A 14,674-nucleotide genomic window follows, 5' to 3' on the forward strand; every position below is an offset into this window, starting at 1 on the left:
GTTTTAAGAACATTGTTAATTGGTACAGCTGAAATTGATTTTATTTTTCTTGAATCAGGCATTCTTCTTTCAAAGTAAAAAAATATATTCATTTATGCAATGTCTACATACTTTTAGTTGTAACTGAATATCAGATAACGCTCACCATTATATTTCCCCAAGGAACTCACAAAATGGTAGAAACAGATATTACTAAAATTGATACTAATATTGGTAAAGATATTATTTTCACCCCATCTTAAATTTTAAAATGTTCTGTTCCTTTGAAAAGTGTGCCAAGAGCTAAATTTAATGTAATAAATTTGACTTTATTTTGTTCTACCTAGAAAATTAAATCAATATATTTTGAATACATATTTTTCTAATTTGTCAATCCCGTTTGGAAATTATTTCTTAATAATTTTTCTATTAATAAAGTCTGTAAATTGCACCCAATGGAAGAGTAACACCTCAATTGATTTTCTATTGAAATTACAGCTCATATATTCAAGTTTGTAATCTTGTCCCTGAGGGCTAATTACAACAATGCAGTTTTTCTGGGACTCGGGAAGCTTCATTGCTAAACCTATTTAATGAGACACATAAGTAATGCTGTTCTAATATGGAATCTGTTCTTATAGGACTATGTCTTATTCTTACACAAGTACTTTTAATCCACACTTGAGATTTCAAAATAGTGGTCTGGACCCCTCGAATTCCTTGGAAGTTTAGCAAGCTTGAAGTGCTTCTTTTATAGGGCTTAAAATATAAGATATGGGCGAATAAAATGAACATCAGTGGCCCTTGTATTCCATTCGTGATCCGTCATTTTTTTTACACAGTGATTTCATATTGCTAGAAGCTCCAGCTGGGCTCAGATGGTTATCCCTTATTCCCTCTTTACTAAGAGCATTTTTTGTATTCAGTCTGGATCTCCAAACTAGCGTATTTATTTATTTAACAGTTTAAATCGCTTCTTCAGGTTTCTACCAAAGGTTGCATCTTTACTCCGTTCAGCAGAATCAGAACTCAGACAAACCATAAATGCTTTCATGCACTTCTGGTTTAAGCAGGATAGCAATTAGTCCCAAGAGATCTAGTCAGCACTCTGCAGAAGCCAATGTGCAACTTAACACACCATCTAGGGACACTTGAAGTTCCTCTGATCCAAACCAGATGGGATTTCAATCCACACCCACAACTGATAAACAAACTCTTTTAATTGACCAAGAATGTAATGTTTTGTAGTGTAGCGGACAAGTTTTCTCAAGCACTTGCTTGCACAAAGTGAGGGCTGGTTTCCTGATGAATTAGTGATCTTAACAAAATTTGACATCTGATGTTAATTTCAGTTTGTTATGAATACACACACACACACACACACACACATATATATTCTTCAAATTTCTTTAATGAAATGACAGAATACTAACCCCCTCCCCAGCCTCTAAAGTTCTGCTAGGACTGTCGTGAGTCTCATCGTTTTGCTTGGTTAGAAACGGCCATTTCGCTGGAAGTTTGGATGACATTGAGTCATTATTTCACTGACACGTTATTTACCTTTAATTCTCATTCTGGCTCTTTCTTTAGCAATAGTTGTTCAGGCTTCCCAAATTTAAAAAATCTATCCTGCACATCCTCCAACTGTGGTCATCTGTTAGGGACAGGGCCTATTAATACAGCTGGTCTTGTATATTTGCAGATTTGACTTCTGTAGTTTTCATTATTTGTGGATTCCTCCAGGGTGACTCTGTGGTCAACTTCCTCCAGAATTTGATCATAAAGTCATGCCGAAGGACATAGAGAGAGCACCTCTCTATATCCTTCAGTGTGATTCTGTGATTAGCCTCCAGTGGAAGTTGACCATGGAGTCATGCTGGAAAACCTAGATGTTCCTAGGTAGATACCTGTATTCCCTTAGAATAACAACAACAAAACTACCACATTTTATTTGTGGTTTTTCATATTTTTGAGGGGTCCTGTCTTCATAACTACAGCAAATATGGAGAGCCGATTGTACTTTGTTGTTCCATTTTAGCTGCTTTTAAAATTTGCAAGTTTGTTTCCCCTCTCCACACTTTCCCCTTTGTCCTCAGCTTGCTTCAGATGGTGCAAATTAAGCCTGAAGTGCAAAAACAAGTACAGAAAGAAACAAGTAATAGGTGAGAAGGAGAATCTCACCCATCCCAGGGTAAACAAACAAATAAAACTGCTGCAACCTCTCCTAACTAGTGTATTCTTTCTCACTATTTTTTGTTATCTTGATCATACAGTAATTGTTATTTGGCAACACATCTTTTGGTTTTCTTCTGTGAAATGTTCAGTGCTATCTTGTCTTAGTAAATGAATGCATGCCCTTCAACAATTCACAGATGAATATCAGGATACATGAGAAAGCAATATCACAGTATGGCTAAACTGGTAAAAGATATTAAAGAGAACACATATGCCTAGGAGAAGCTGCTGCAGCTTGATTATGCCTGAGTCTTATGTAAAGGGAAAGAGTCTGACCTTCCTCTATATTTTCTCTCATTGATTTAATTGGATGCATCTACTTTTGTATTTTGAGTGCATTTTGCAGCAATTGAAGTAAAGGCACTTCCAGACAGCGCCAAAATGCGTGATTCAAAATGGGCAAAAAATCTCGGGACTTGACAGCAGGTCCACACTCAGACTTGTAAGTCCTGGGAAATGCTCCCCCATCATTGTCACTGCTTTCTTTGAAGTGGATCAATATGGAGGGCAGACAGGAGATATCCAGCAGAAGTATCTTTTTAATTCTCTCCAAGATGTGCTGGACCTCATGCACACTTGTGGAGATCCCTATGTAAATACAAGCAGATTTCCTAACTCTCTCTTTACTCAACTGTTAATTCAAGCTCTGTTTAATATTATAAAGGTCTACATAAAGGAGTGGTTGCAGATAGTTCTAATTGCTTTCCAATTCTGCTTCCTTTTAGCCACCTGTATGTCTGTGGGTCCATTTTTTGACAGCCTGAGCAGTTGTTTTGGGCTTTAAAAATGTACATGTGCACTAGAGCAGTCCACACCCGGGGGGGGGGGGGGGGAAGATATCATGTGTTTTGCATGACTACTGGGATATACAGTAGTATATCCCAGTAGTATATCCTGGGATATGAGTCGCCCTTATGGGCTGAGAATGGCGGTTAATAAGTGCATCAAATATACAGTCATGTGAAGGTGTGCATTTTGGGGGTTTTAAGTGGACCTTTTAAACATGTGCTTTTCAGCCGTTTGTGCCCACACTTTTGCTAAACATCGTTTACCCACCCCACTCCTTTTATCTTGGTTACTTCCAGGTTTTTAGGCATGTGTAGAACGATCCTAAGCTGAGGTCAAGGGAGAAACATGGGAGGAGGAAGCAAAAATGTGGACATTTTGAAGGAAACAAAAAATGGGATGATAGAAAATTAATTGGTATTGTTCCTCCCAAATCAAGATAAATAAATCTAAATGAATTTGCATTGTATTAGTCCATCTAACACAGGGAAGTTTGCTTATGCCTGATCTAACAGAATACCCACTACCTGTTAGTTTATCAATGCTACCCAAAACTAGGGGAGTGGTTTCTGTTTGATCTAGGAAGGTCCATGGTATTGTAGTGGTTTCAGCTAGGACCACAGTTAGAGAGGTCCTTGTCCGAGGAGCATCCACTAAACCAGATCCGCCAAGACAGAGAAACAAGCTTCCTAGGTTGAAGGTAACACAGTCAAAGGTTTATTACGATCCAGCCAAAAAGGATGCAAGTAAAAGCAATTTGCTTCAAAAGGTACAAGCATAAACTCACAGAGGAATACATAAACTTGTATACAGTTCTGACAGCTATTCAGACTTCCCACTCCCTCCCCTGATTGGCTGAAAAAGAGCAGGCTAGGATCTATGCCCGAATTTCCCAGGGATTCCCTTGAAGTTACAGCCTGCAGGAAGAGATTCCCGTGATGGAAAGACCAGCAGGCAGTGGTTGGTCAGCTCAAAGAACCAGTCCATTGCAGAGACGCCTTCTAGCAAGGCACAGTCCATGAGGACATAATGATACAGATATGCTGATGAGTCTGATTAACTTGTGTGCCTGGTTCCGTTTGAGACAAAGGTACAAGACTCAGAAGACAAAAGTGGTGATTTTGGACCAGGGGTCCTCAAACTTTTTAAACAGAGGGCCAGGTCACAGTCCCTCAAACTGTTGGAGGGCCAGATTATAACATGAAAAAGCATGAATGAATTCCTATGCACACTGCACATATCCTATTTGTAGTGCAAAAACACTTTAAAACAATACAATAATTAAAATGAACAATTTTAATAAATATAAACCAATAATATTTTAATGGGAAGTGCAGACCTGCTTTTGGCTGATGAGATAGGATTGTTGTTGTGTGCTTTCAAGTCATTTCAGACTTAGGTTGACCCTAAGTGAGGGCTGGGTAAATGACTTGGAGGGCCATATCTGGCCCCCGGGCCTTAGTTTGAGGACCTCTGGTTTAAGGTTTAATGAAGTTGGATTTCTGACAAGTGAGGGTTTGCACCCCTCAGCAGTTGGCAGGAAGAATTTTGCTCATAGTTTCACAAATGTGTAGGGCTTTAAACGGAATTGTATGTGTGAGGGAGACATTCATATATATTCTTGAAACCATGGCTTCCCAGAGGTTGTTGAATGGCTTTGCCTGCCATCCCTTATTGATGGCTAATGTGACCAGGGAGATGCAGTCCAGCATTGCTGCGAGGCCCACATATTTCCCTACTGCTTGTATACTCATGCATAGAAGATATCAATCATGATAAAAGCAATATGATTTTACAAAATTTGCCTGTATCCCTCCTGAGCCAAATATGAAAGTATGACCAGGAGACATTTCCTCTGACTTCCCAGCAAACCTTATTTTATTCTTTCCCCTTTATCTATTTCCTAGTTTGGGTTCACCAGGCGCAGGCAGTAATGCTTGAAAAAATTTAAAGGGTTTGATAATCCCTGAAAGACTTCTTGCTGGAGCTCCAGTGATGAAGTTGTATGAATAAAATATTCCCATATAGCCTTCATATGGATTGTGTTCTGCCAGCTTTCATTGTGAACTCATGGTGAAGGCACATGGGGTGAGTAGCACGTGTGGGAGAGGCCATCTGTTTCAACCATCATTACCACATGTAGTTGACAGAATCACAGCTTTTCTTGAACTGTGATATAGAAGGAGATCTGCCCTTATCACAGAGAAAGAAGGTGGGAATTCTGTGTTTCCTTTTGGAGACCTTGTGCCTGAGAGAACTATGTGACAGCTGAAAGCAAAAGAAGATGATTTCCCCTCTCTTGCAGCTCCATGCTGCATAAGAATGCATCTTTTCTTACCATACGTTATGAAAATGCTCAGATTCTCTGTTAGAACAAAATTGTGGCCTTCTCACTGAGGATCAGCTGGCTCTTTGTTGATCTTTGCCTCTGTGGTAGGAGTCACTTACATGTTGCTTGTTGAGTCCAACAGGACCTATGCCTACATTCTTATTAAAGGTAGACAAGTAAATTTTGAGACATAGTACTGGGTTAGTGTGGTACAGTTCTTTGGGTGTTGGATTATGACTCTAGAAATCAGGGTTTAAATCCTTGCTCTGGCAGGGAAACGGACAGAGTGGCTTTGAGCAAGTAGCACTGTTAGCCTCATAAGAAGGCAAAGGCACGCACTGTCTGAACAATAAATCATAGAAATTATCATGATAGGTTTATTTTGGAGTTGCCATAAATCAGAAAGGACTTAAGGCATGCAACAATAACACCTATATGGTAGTTGGCTAAAATGACCTAAAGCAGGGGTGTCCACACTTTTTAAGCTGAGGGCCAGTTCACGGTCCCTCAGCCTGTTGGGGGGCAGACTATAGTTTGGGGAAAAAACATTAACACATTCTTATGCACACTGCATATGTCTTGTTTGAAGTGCAAAAAATGAAAAAAAAAACCAACAGAATATATAAAATGAAGATAAATTTTAACCAACGTAAACATACCAGCTTTCAGTGGGAAGTGTGGACCTGCTTTTGGCTGATGATAGTCAAGTTAATTAAGATTGTTGTTGTATACATTTAATTTCAGACAGTGGCATATGCTGCCTCAGAGTCTGGTGGAATCTCCTTCTCTGGAAGTTTTTCAGTAGAGGCAGCATGACACAGAATTCACCCATGCAATGGAACTATATCTCTAATGTCTGTAACTTCTGTTACTGTGCCCTTCGTCACAAATGTCAGGTGTTCAGTGAAATCTGTTGCTGTGATTCCTGGTATGTGTGACAACTAGTATGTGACATGACAAAGAACAAATATACCCTGATGCCAACAAAGTGGGGCCGTGTCTTGTTTCTCTGGATGTTGTTCATGTTGGTGATTAAGTTTGAACTTGGCATCATCTGCTAACTATACATATCCTGTTACCTGCTTCCACTGGGGCCAGAAGAGATGTCTCAAGATTTTAATTTCACTTCTATGGATGTCTATACAGTTGTTGTATGTCAGCATACAAGAGGCTTGACCTAACTCAGACGAGGATAGGCTTCTGAGAAAGCTGGCCACTCAATTCCTTTATGTTGTCATAGTAACATTTGTGTAGTAGTTATAATGACCTATGACAGCATAATGAAACCACTACACCATCAAAGTTACTATTCTTGAGTTATCATGGTGTATTCAATTTTGTGCAAAACGTTTTCTTATCCAACTGGCATAATTTGAAGACAGCATGACACAGCAGGTTTATTTAGAGTGATATTGTACACTGTATGGAAAAAATTATGGTAACGAAATATTGAATCCAAGAAAACTGTAACGGGGGTAGGTACAAATATGAATGTAGGCCTAGAGCACTTACAACTACATGCATGCTGTGCAAATTGCGACATTGGTGTGAATGTAGTTTATTGTTACTTTTAAAATTAGCATAGCTGTATCCTTGTACATACATCACTTTCAATCCATGTCTGAACTAAGAAACTCTGTTTTTCAACAGGCTGAAAAATGATGGCTACCTTCAGTAAACTCAATCTGGCTGTTATCATTAGCAGTTTTGCTATATTTCAGTTCGGCTTCCACTCACTAAGTGCTTGGATTTCTTCACGTGTAACTTCTGGTTTTAACAATCTTGACCAAAAGAAGAAAATTGAATGGAATTCAAGGTAAATGTTTCTAAATAGGAGTACAAAAAAAGAAAATCAGAGAATTTTACTACAATTAAACTGTGATCCCAAGTATACTTTAGGATTTTTGTGAAAAGAGTGTTTTTCCTCACACAGAAATCCTTTTGGTACCTTAATGTATAAATATGGATGTATATTTTAATACCAGTAATAACTACAGTAAGCACCCAGAAACACATTTCAGATTACAGTAAATTTATATGGAATAATAGTTGAACATTGTTTCCCATTAAGAAGATTTTATCATAAGATATTGTGTATATAACACATGTGTGTGCCTTTCTATTTGTTGGCTTGTCAGTAGAACAAATATCCAATTAACTAAGAGTGCTATCTTCTCTCTTTTTTTTAAATTGACTTACTCTTGTGCTTTTGATAGCAGCTTGATGCAAACTTTGTAGCTGAAGTTTTTCCTGATAACATCGGCTTCTGGCCAGGAAGTTTCATCTGACAAACCTTAAATACACAAGCAAAGGGTAAACAAGAGGGAGTACTGTCTGTTGTAAACAAATTGACTAATCATAATGTAGCTCATTTCATAGAAGAGCATTTTATAGCAAAAGTGGATAACGTTGGCCTTCCAAATGTTTTAAACTAAAACTTCCATAGTTCTTTGCCCTTTGACATGCTAGGTGAGTTTGATGGGAGATATAAGCCAAAACTTTCAAAGGATCTAATGTTCCAATGACATTAGAAGGTAGTTCGCATCTGGAAGACTTGTACAGAAATATTGTACCCTGACTAATCTAATTTGTTTTATTTATCATATCAGAAGCTAATTGAGAATATAGTTCGAATGTATAAAAACCACATTATACTAACTTTTCTTTGACCAGAAGCTGGCCACTTGGAGTGCCTCTGGTGTCGCTGTAAGAGGTTCCTCCATTGTGGATGTGGAAGGGCTCAGACTACATTGTAATAAGTGGTCTGTGGTTTGCTCTGCTCCACATTCACATGTCATGGACTCCACTTTGTAGCCCTGTTTCTTAAGATTGGCCCTGCATCTCATGTTCTAATCTAATTAAAATATGTCTAAAACATAATAAAAATAACAAGCAAATTGCACAGCCAATTAAAACTTGAAAACCTTTCTCTGTCTGCTGGTGAAAAGAATGCAGAGAGAGTGCCAACGAGAGCAATATGAGGGAATTCCAAAGATTGGGAGCAGCCACTTAGAAGCATCTCTTTTGTGTCCTCATCAATTGCACCAGCAATGGTGGTAGGACCACGAAAAAAACCTTCCAGATCTGAAGCTCATGTGGGGAGATCTTTTAGATATCTGAACTGAAGCTATTCACCATTGATCATGGAATATTATTTTCATTGTTTTTCTTAATTAATTTGTTTGTAGTGCTCTTTTATAGCTATCCTGATCATTTTTAGTGGAAATGTGATTTTAGTGGAAAGGAGATTCCATCTAAACATGAGGAAGAACTTCCTGACTGTGAGAGCCGTTCAGCAGTGGAACTCTCTGCCCCGGAGTGTGGTGGAGGCTCCTTCTTTGTAGGTTTTTAAACAGAGGCTACATGGCCATCTGTCAGGGGTGCTTTGAATGCAATATTCCTGCCTTCTTGGCAGGGGGTTGGACTGGATGACCCATGAGGTCTCTTCCAACTCTATGATTATATGATATTAAAATGTTGAGAAATCATCTATTTCTTTCTTGAAGCTATTTCATTTGATTTGAGACAAAGAAAAATATTGATCCTTGCTTTTAAGAGACTGCATGATCTTCATCTTTCAGTTTTTCTTGGAGTGATGACAAATTAAAGCTTTTTATTCAAAAGCACAGCAGTATAGAATATAATGGTTTAAAAGCATTTCTTAACTGAAGCCAGAAAGGTATTAGAAAGTAAAACTCTGAAGAAGCATTATTTTAACATACCGTCAAGCAGATATGAGGTAAAACACAAAAGTGTAGGTTCTTTACATGGCTGTCCTCAGGAAGGATTTTTACACTATAACCTTTGGTTCCATAGAGGTTCAGAGGATCTCTGATGCATGCATACAGCTTCTCTTCATCCACTTTCATTATGGGGGTAGTTTTTTTGGTGAGGTTCGTAGAGCCAATGTCACTGTCATTTTAACTGTGGGCAAAAAAATCCGATAATTTATAACACCTCTAGAATAGATTGCAATCTTTTTCTCCTGCAAGAGTGGAAAGTTCTTTTTAGTTGAAGAACAGTAGAATCCTAATGAAGATTTCTTTTCTCTCTTTTTAGGACAGTTTCTTCTTGCCATGCCTTGTTGGTTGGAGCATTTTGCATGTATATTCTATTATATGATGAAGCTGTAAATGCTGACCATGTTTGGTAAGACAGCTTTTTGCTTATAAATCCCTCTCCTTCATATCTTTTCTCTTGGCCCATCACATTGTTATCTGTTCTACTGTGAAATGATCTCTACAGACATAATTAAAATGTATGTCTACTTACTGTACAAATCCCTAACATTTATAGAGTGTTTTAGAGTCTTTCATCTTTGTTTCAACTGTAATATGGAGTAATAGTTTTGACGTTACGGATTCACAACTCTAAATATCATTAAGCAGCCGCAGCACTAACAACATCAGAAAATATTTGATTATCTGTTATATAGTAACAGAAACAAATGTGTGTAAAGAAATCTATTTATAGCACTGAGAGCTTCTAAACCTATCGTGTGTTCTTTTTTTCAAAAAGTTATTGGTCCAGGGAGTTGATATAAGATCCATATGAAATTCTACATTTTAGTTTTCTTTTCAGAATCTACATTTGGGGCCATCTTGTTCCCCCTAAAATACTGTGAAGGTGACATAAAAGCTTTGAACAAAAGAGTGGTGTGTTTCAGAAAATGAATGTTGCTATTAACCTATTATGTATTTTAACTGAAGGCAATGCAAAAGAAATATGGCTAGTAGCTATTCAAAGCAGTTCAATTTTGGGGGGGCATTGTGTTCATGTTGGCTACACTTAGTTTCACATGGAGAATGTTCATTCATCGGGGTGAAATATTTCTGGGGGGGGGGCAAATAACCTTTTTAAAGTTGAGAAACTGCCTCTTTTAAAGCTTGGAAATTATTTTTTAAGCTGAAAACTAAGCTAAATTCCTGATATAATAGAAAACTTGACAGATAAAGCTGTCTTTGATTGCTGAAATGGGAAGTGTTCTTTCTATGAGTTCTCAAATAACTTTAAAATGTGCTTAGCTGTGATTCAGCAGGTTTGTAATGGAATAGGGATAAGGTTTAAAGGCCACAAGAAATTGTTTTTCCAGCAATATGTCAACTGCGGGAAAACTATAGTTGCTTTTATGTCTTCCCAAAATCATGTTTTTAATGGCAAGATTAGCAAATAAATGTAAGATTCCACTCCAGTAGCTGAAGATAAATGCTTAATTAGAAGCCTTCACATTCATTGGGAAGCTCCACATTTTTGTAAATAACTGCAAACAATGCATTTTTGAAGCAGGGTAGTGTGTATACATTTAATAATTTTCCTGTAGTATTAATATTTTAAAATTGCTAGCACAGCCAGGTTTTTAAAAAAGTAGGTGGTATAAGGCTTTTCAAGCCACATCCAGTTAAGTTTTATTCATGAACCCACATGCTGTTGTCATGTGCAGCCTTGTCATCAAATCAGTCATTTTGAGATGTGGGAGGAAAGTGGTTGGTCCAGGCAATAAAATGTGTATATCATGTATTTCCTAAGTTCATCTGTTGTACCTGTTGTAAAACCTTTATGTCATATTTTATCTACATTCATCTGTCATGTATTACCTACATTCATCTGTTGTATTATAGTATACTTAGTGGGCAGGGCAGGGTGGGTGTGGAATGTGTCTAATATTTGAGGGTAATTAAGAATGAAACTTCAAGCATTATCACTTTTCTTTGCAAATAATATTTATCTAAAACTTCACGTTAACTTGCTATCTTGATTTTAATGTACCTGTGATCAAATGCTATTCAGATGTAACACTGGATTGCTTTTTAACCCCACAACTGGGTAAAATAATTAAACTTAAGCTTGTCCACAACTCCCATGTTCGCCAGCTGTTTTTCAGCTATGATAAAATCTGAATTCCTCTGTGGTTTTTAAGATGGCATCTCTGCCATCTAAAATATAGTGGAAAAAATTAGGTGTGTTCAAAATTTTGGAGGTCAGTTATATCATTCTAGAATGATTGAGGATGCATCTGCACTCTAGAATTAATACAGTTTGACACCACTTTAGCTACCATGGGAATAGAATCATGGGAGTTTTCATTTTACGAAGTCTTTAGTCTGCTAAAGAAAGCTGGTGCCTCAATAAACTGCAAATCCTAAGATTCAGTAGCATTGAACAATGGCAGTTAAAGTGGTGTCAAATTTCTCAGATGCATTCTGAGAAAACTCAAATCTGGAGAGGAGGAATCGCCGCCTCCTTGTCTGATCACCTGAACTATATAATATTGTCACGATACAATATTTGATTTTATCTTTAAAATTTGGGGTCAACAAGCACTTACACACTATTCTTGTAGGTGTTATGTATTTTACAGTGTGAGATTCTTCACTTTGATGATCTCATTGCAACTGTATATATATTTTAAAGTACTCAATGGTAGAATACTGACATAATGACAGAGGTGTCTCCCAGGTGCTTTTCTTTTTAAGGATATCTTGGGATACCTTTGACTCAAAACTATATTTTATTAAAAGATTAAAATGAGCATGGGCTATCTTTAAGAAATAATAATATTGGCTATATTTACTAGGATTAAAGTAAGATGCTGGCTTGTCTCTTGTTTTCTAATAAACTTTATATTAGTGTAATGTATGCATTTTATGTAGTTTTCCTTGTAGTATTGTCATTAACTCAAATTCTCCCTTTTACTTTCCTTCTGAAATATGATACATAGAAATGTGCTATGTCCTAATTCCATCTTCATGCCATAATGAAGACTCCACCATGGTTCGCCTTTAATTTACCACCAAAGACATTATCATAATAATGCATCATCATTTACTTGTTACATTTATTTTCCACCTTTACTCCAGGAAATTCTAGGCAAGCTGTTTTCTCATTAGGAATCTAAGCTACAAATCCGTTTTTTGGAAAATGCTTATGAGGAAAGACTGTTTTTTCTCTCTCTGTCCTAGAGCTAAATACTGTTAATTGCAAAATGGAAAAGAGTGACATATATGAAGATAAGAAAAAAGGGGAAAGTTAAAGGAACAACAGTTACCCTTAGAGTATATCTGTTTTTGTAAGATAATCACACTCTTAGACCCAGGGTTTCAATGCAGAGTGACATGTCAGTGAATTGACCCCCAGGCTTAAGTTTAGATATTGACAACTGTGAAACTGAACGTTAATTTTGGACTTATTCGTAAAGTCTACATTCTTGTTTCACAGTCCAAAACTTCTTCCTGTGAGTCATCATGAAAACTTTCCTTATTCCATTTTTAAGGAGATCCTCTTATCAGGTTGGTCTGTGATTGAGTTACTGATCAAAACTTACTTTCTTTGCCATTATCACACAAGAAACAGGTTAAAAGGAAGAAAGAGAAGAAAATGTATATGTGTAGTATGAGCTGGGGTATAGATTCTCCAGTTGGACCAAACCTAAGAAAAAGTGGTTATGAGCCTGCGGTTATATGGCATTTTAGTAGTCTTCTGTGTCCTGTTTCTGAAGCTCACTTCTAGGACAGATACTTTAAGATCTGCAAGTCTACATGCATGTACTTTGGACAAATTAGACAGTCTCTACACATGAGAGGAAATGACAGTAAAATTGGCAACACTGAAACCCATGTAGTGGAGCTTTTTAACTTTCTTGGTAGTTCCTTTGCTTTTCTTCAGAAGGGCGATGAAGCAGTATGAAATTGACTAAATTAAAGCACAATGGTTGGTTGTAGTCTCAGAGCAAGTGCAAGTACAAAATACAGTATTTCTTCAAAACGTTTCCTATATAAACATTTGTAAAAAATAGCATGCATTTTAGAATTGCAGTTGTATTTTACATATTTTCATTGGTGGTTGTGGTACTGAAATTAGGATGTGTCTTACAATCGATGGCGTCTTACAAGTGAATAATACAGTAATTGCTGTAAGTCAGCTTCTGAGTGATGCAGAGTTTGAAATAGTGGCTATTTTTTCTTCTTCTTAAGACTCTAAGGCTGCTTCTACCCATGCCTAAAACCTGAAAGAAAATGCTAAACGGTGGCCCAAAACCCCTCTGAGGCCGGGGGTGGGGAATTGGCACTGATCCCCCCCCCACCACCTCACGGAATTTTACTCTAAAACCTACCTTAGAGATCTGCAAATAGAGGCAGGCCTCTGCTAGAAAGCTCCTGTCATGTCAAAATGATGCAAAAGGAGCTTTGGAAAGGAGTGGTGGAAATATTTCGAACAGAGGCCTGCCTCTGTTTGCAGGCCTCTAAGGTGAATTTTAGAGTAAAACAAGGCATGGGGAGGGGAGGGCACTACTGTCATCACTCCCCCCCCCCCCCCAGCTGCCAAAGACTGAATTGGCAGGGTGGCTGTGGGAATTAACCCTCAAGATTGCGGTTGGCGATCCCAAGAATCAGTCCCCACATCTCCCATACCTGAGAAGGTGCAGACTTTCTTGGAAGGTCTGCACCTTCCCAGATATTTTTTAAAACTTGGAGTAAACCTGTATTTACAGGTTAAACCAGGTTAAACTGGATTGGCCTGAAAAGTTGTTTGAACGTCTCAGGCAAATATGTTTTCCAGTCTTCTTTTTATGACTGTGTAGATGGGGCCTAAATCAAGTATCTTATAGCTGAGCTCATGAATATTCAGAGTTACTTCTTATAGTTTTGAAGAGAATCATTATAATTTACAAAACTATAAAAAAAAACCCTGCAGAATCCTGATATATATTTTATATGTATTTTCTATCCTACTGCTTAAAAACTTCACCTAAGTGGCACAAAAGAAAACATAAGACTTCTGCAGAGCAAAACAAGTGTTGCAACCCAGAAGGACCCCCTCCCCCATTATGCTCATTAACCCTCCCTCCCCAGAAACTGATACTTTAAGATAAAGAGAAAGATATCTCATTTTAGTTTAACCAGGTTCACATTAGTTGACTTTGAAGCACCTTGATGTCATTTCTTTTTGTCTAATCTTCTTGTTAAACTCTCACACACAACCTTTATTGGCATACAACAGCAAAATCACAGCACAGGCATATACAAGAAGGGGAAGTAACAGATAAAAAGGAAGACGTACTTAAAAGTTACTAATCTCAAGAATAAAATTTGCAACAGTCTCACATAGCCTTGTTAAAGCTATAACCAGAAAAAAATCAAGAGTATGTTTGTGCTTTAAAGAGTAACTTTGGTCCCCAAAGAGTTTGTGCTGACATGGAAATCATACAGCCTCAGCAGATGATGTTGGACTGTAAATTCCAGCAGTGCTAACCAGTATAGTCAGTGTTGGGCTATGTTGGGAACTGAAAACCTAGCAACATTTCGTTGTCAAACACAGTACCCCCCCTCCCCCTGCTTTCCGGATTCA

The 14,674-nt window shown here is 37.6% G+C and overlaps 1 protein-coding gene across 1 annotated transcript in view; it reads left to right on the forward strand.

The window, feature by feature from the left end:
• TLCD4 (TLC domain containing 4) overlaps window positions 1-14,674 on the forward strand; it is a 36,695-nt gene that overhangs the window by 5,834 nt on the left and 16,187 nt on the right. The window contains exons 2-3 of the mRNA XM_060773956.2: window positions 6,980-7,145; window positions 9,389-9,478. Coding sequence (XP_060629939.1) covers window positions 6,988-7,145; window positions 9,389-9,478 — 248 coding nt within the window. The 5' untranslated portion in view covers window positions 6,980-6,987. The remainder of the gene's footprint in view (window positions 1-6,979; window positions 7,146-9,388; window positions 9,479-14,674) is intronic.

Source organism: Anolis sagrei, chromosome 4 (genome assembly GCF_037176765.1).
Source record: "Anolis sagrei isolate rAnoSag1 chromosome 4, rAnoSag1.mat, whole genome shotgun sequence".
Lineage (NCBI taxonomy): Eukaryota > Metazoa > Chordata > Lepidosauria > Squamata > Dactyloidae > Anolis > Anolis sagrei.